At 50.2% G+C, this 4,076-nt stretch overlaps 1 protein-coding gene across 1 annotated transcript in view; it reads right to left on the bottom strand.

Annotated features, from left to right (window-relative positions):
• Window positions 1-1,523: 1,523 nt before the first annotated feature.
• The window catches only part of GRXCR2 (glutaredoxin and cysteine rich domain containing 2), a 5,261-nt gene continuing 2,708 nt past the window's right edge, over window positions 1,524-4,076 (bottom strand). The window contains exons 2-3 of the mRNA XM_085312642.1: window positions 3,370-3,585; window positions 1,524-1,703 (exon numbers count right to left, since the gene is read on the bottom strand). Coding sequence (XP_085168768.1) covers window positions 1,524-1,703; window positions 3,370-3,585 — 396 coding nt within the window. The remainder of the gene's footprint in view (window positions 1,704-3,369; window positions 3,586-4,076) is intronic.

Genomic DNA, 4,076 nt, shown 5'->3' with positions numbered 1-4,076 from the left:
CCGCGGGGCCGGGGGCCGCCGGCCCAGCCCGGCCGAGCCCGGACGCGCAGCGCGAGCAGCGGCCGACACCGACTTCGTGACGCGTTTGCGTCTGGTTTTATTGTAAACATTAAACCTACAGGCGACGATTTTGCCCAGATGCTTTTTGTTTCTCCTGAACTGGCAAACTCCTAACAAGCAGGGCAAGCCGAGAGGAGAGCCGCCCCGCAGCCGCCCCCCTCCCGGGGTCTCGTGCCTCAGTCGCCCCCACAGCGCGGTGCTCGCCCGCGCTGCGTACCCCGACGTGAGCGATTAGGGAGAGCGGGTATCTGCAATAGCTTTATGCACGTTTTTGGAAAATAAGTCTTCAGCCCCCACTGAAGAATTTCGGAAGGAAACGTATGGACGTCTGAGAGCTAAAATGGCATTATTTCTAATCACTTAAGTGTTTCTGAGAAATCTTACAGCTTACGACAGCAAAATAGAAACTTGGCCRTAAATTACCCTGTCTAGGCTTGCAACCTCAGCATGAAGAACATGCGAGCAGCCCCTTAGCTCACCACAGTCYCAGAGGTAACACGCAAGGTAAGGCTGCATCAACAGTTGCTCATGAATATGAAATGTAATAAATTAAGGCTTTGGGGGAAAATACCATTTCCCCTGCTTGCCTCTGCCTTTGGGAGCCCCTGTGCTCTGCACCACTACGGGCAGTTTGCTAAGTATTCAACATCATTGCTCTATCAAAGCTAATTTGAGTTCACATTTTGCAAATTAGAACGTGGGATTAATATGGAGCAACAGAAGTCCTGCTCCCCGCCAGCCTGAGCCTGGAAGTGCCGAGCCCTGTAGAGGGAAATTTTGGCTCAAAATAAGGCTAAAAGCTTTTTTAACTTCTATTTATTATAATGAACTATTGTAAAATTCTCTTGTTATAGCTCCCGATTTTGGAAATGTCTCCGATACCTTACCTAAGTCAGACCCTGGCAGAGGCATCGTGTCTGCTGCAGCAGATGCAAAAYCAGCAAAATCTTCAGGAAATGCTTGTGCCACTGCAGGGCAAGTATAGAGTTAATTATAAAACTCGTTGTAATTTTAAGGTGGTCGTCAAGTTAGGTGACGTGCCCCCACGACACCTACCTCTGCTACAGGGGCGCCTGGCGGCTCAGCGCCCCGGCACCAAGCGTCTCGCGGCCGCACCGTCCCAGCCCCAGCAAGTTCAGACCGAGTCCCGGCGACGTCTACACATGTGCTCAGCTTTTGCATGCAGATAATTCCCTTGGCTTCGGGGGCAGCATCCCCCCCGCRCGGGGCCGAATCCGGCACGTGTTTGCGCGACGGGGTCTGCGCTAGCGAGGTCTGCAGCGGGCAGGAGGAACGGTTGGGAGCAGAGGTGCGGCGCTCACGTCTGTGCCGAGGTGGGGGTGCGCCCTTCCACCTTCCGAAAGCTTGCCCGCACAGCTAGGCTGCTCGAAGACTAAATAATTCAGTTTTTAGCAAAACGCGGATGCGGCACCCGTGGCTTGCTGAAGGGGTGGCGGTCCCGGCTACGCAGCACAGATCTGGCAGGGCTGCAGGCCGCTTTCGTTGCAAGCAGGACATCGCAGGGCCCTGTAGGACTCCCTGAATCTGTTCGCCAGCATCGAAAACTTGCTTCCGTGGCACAGTGAGCAGGGAGCAGAGCCCGAGCCTTTACACTGGGAACAACTGCGTTCAGCATCTCCTTTCTGAAACAGATCACGCAAAAACCCGTTACTCGACGGCAGACATCAGTCAGTAACGCGCTTGGAGGAGGGAAATTCTGTCCTGAGGTCTTTAAAGTAATCGTTGCTCCCATACTCTCATGTACTGCCAATAATACTGCGTGCTCTACAGCAAAACCTTCAGGGAAAAGGYTCCCACGCATCTGGGGGCAGCCGGCGGATACCGCGGCAAAACGAGACGAACTAACTCKGCCGGGACTGTCACGCAGAACACCGCGACTCGGCCGTGGCGCTCCCGCGGGGGCCTGCGCGGCTCCCCGGCGCGCCCGTCCCCGACGCGGCCGTCGGGCGTCCTCCTGCAATCCCGCCTCCACAGCCGCAGCTCCCGCGGCGCCCGGGAACGGTCAGACAGCCTGCATCGGGAACGCGCGTCCCTGCCCAGGCTCGGCTCTTGGCGGAGAACTCGGCGGTTTGCATCGTTCCTGCWCAGCGCAGGAACTAACGCGTCACAGAGCGTTACAGAACGAGGTTGAGACTGTGTTTGATAGTCCAAATTAATTGAYTTACCTCAGAGGAATAACATTTCTGTTGTTCGGTTGTCCTTAAATAAACTTCAGGGTACCAGTTTATATAAAGTCCAAAATTATTCTTAAAAAAAAATCATGATCCCGGGGCCTTCAGATTTTACTTTCTATTCCCAAACAGATGTACTTTGTTGAGCTTTTATAACGTTAACAAATTAAAATAATGCCATACAGGAGCTGTTGTCCTTCTCCAAAGTGTCATCTTCCAGTGGAGGCAATTGGATGAAGGCAGTGAACAGCCTTCTGGACATCCTTCTCCACATATATTCCCCCAAAAGCCAGCAGTATTTTTTGATGGCTCAGATGATAGGTGCCTGCCACTACATGGGATGAATCTGGGCTTTTAAGATGAAATCCTGTTTCTGAAAATCAACTTTATATCAAAACTTACACAAAACAAAGGCCAAAATCACTACTCAGTTTTCCAGGGTTGTTTTTAGTTTTCATGATGTCTTTACACAAGTGAGCCGTAAGCAAGATTTGTGTTTGCAGAACATCTAAGATAACCTGCTTTAAGCACATGAGGGCACTTCCAGTTTTGCCAAACAGCATGCTCCATAGTTGCTTTATGCAGCAAAGTTATGTTCTGTGGGATCAAATTATGGTCAGACTAATTGGGATCTGAACAAGAAAGACTAACCCATGAGAAAACAAGTGGAAGACGTAATCTTATTTCAGATGATAYTGAAGTTTTAGCCTCAGGCAGTCTCAGCCACGTAGCAGCTGTGTTTATCGTGGTCGGGCTGGAGAGCCTCTCAGGCCTGCTCTCCTGCTCCACCAGGAGACAGAGGTGAAGAACAGACAGAAGCCAAAATACATAAGCAGTGTAAAAACCTCTACAGCGAAAAGGTCTGTAAGGGGAAAAAAGAACTGGGAGACAGGAGCATGCTGAAACGGAGCAGTTGTCCCCCCTGTGCAGACAGCACACTGCAGCGTTGATTGGTTTCCCCCCAAGCTGAAAGAGGAGCAAAACTGATGCTTTATTCCCACTTCAGTGGAAGTGTCAGGTATAGACACAGATGGAGCTTGGTGGGAAAGCCCAGCAATCTGACCAGGCCTGTAAGACCCAAAAGCCTTGRGGAGAAAACGCTTCCATTTTCTCTTACCTGCACATACTGGTTGCAGGCAACCTTTTTTTCCACATCTTTTCTGTGTCCATCACTAGATCTTTCTTTCCTTTCCCGGTATTTGAAGGCCCAATCATTTATTCCCTCAGTCTGGATGATTCTTCTCACAAGCTCTTTCTGGTCCATTGGTGCCCGGATGATTTTCAGGTTATTAGTGTAGATGATGATCTTGCCAAAATCTAGAATTGGGGAAGCCTGCAGAAGGATCTTATGAGTACCTTACCATACAAAGACACTCTGCAAACTCTGCTGAACCCTAAACTTCCCGAGGAATACGCACTCTGCTTGGTCACCCGGTGGGCTGGCTCTGCAGCAAGCCAACAGGCCACAGGAGGCCAGAGCATGAGCAGAATGCTGGTGGAAAGGTGGCCATATGGGCCATGAAATCGATGCTGGTGGGAAAGTGGCCATACTCGGCTGTGAAGTCTGTCTTGAACTTTGCRTCAAATCTTATAAATCTCACTTGAATATCAGGTTCTGGAAGGGAAAAACTTTCTAGGGTGTAAATCTCACTTCAGCCCCATATTGAAGAAAAAAAAWCCCCAATTCTAATAACAGTGGAGCAATATCTGCACTGCAGATTGACCTACGTTTCTTTGAAGGTTGAGTAGTTTGTGCAACGTTTTTTTCCCCATGATTTTGTCCAGAAATAGGAACTCCAAATGATGGTGACATATTCAGTAGCA

The sequence above is a fragment of the Rhea americana genome, unplaced genomic scaffold (assembly GCF_003343005.1).
Source record: "Rhea americana isolate MKP2758 unplaced genomic scaffold, rheAme1 scaffold_37, whole genome shotgun sequence".
In the NCBI taxonomy this organism is placed as follows: Eukaryota; Metazoa; Chordata; class Aves; order Rheiformes; family Rheidae; genus Rhea; species Rhea americana.
This window is presented reverse-complemented; position numbering and strand designations above follow the sequence as displayed.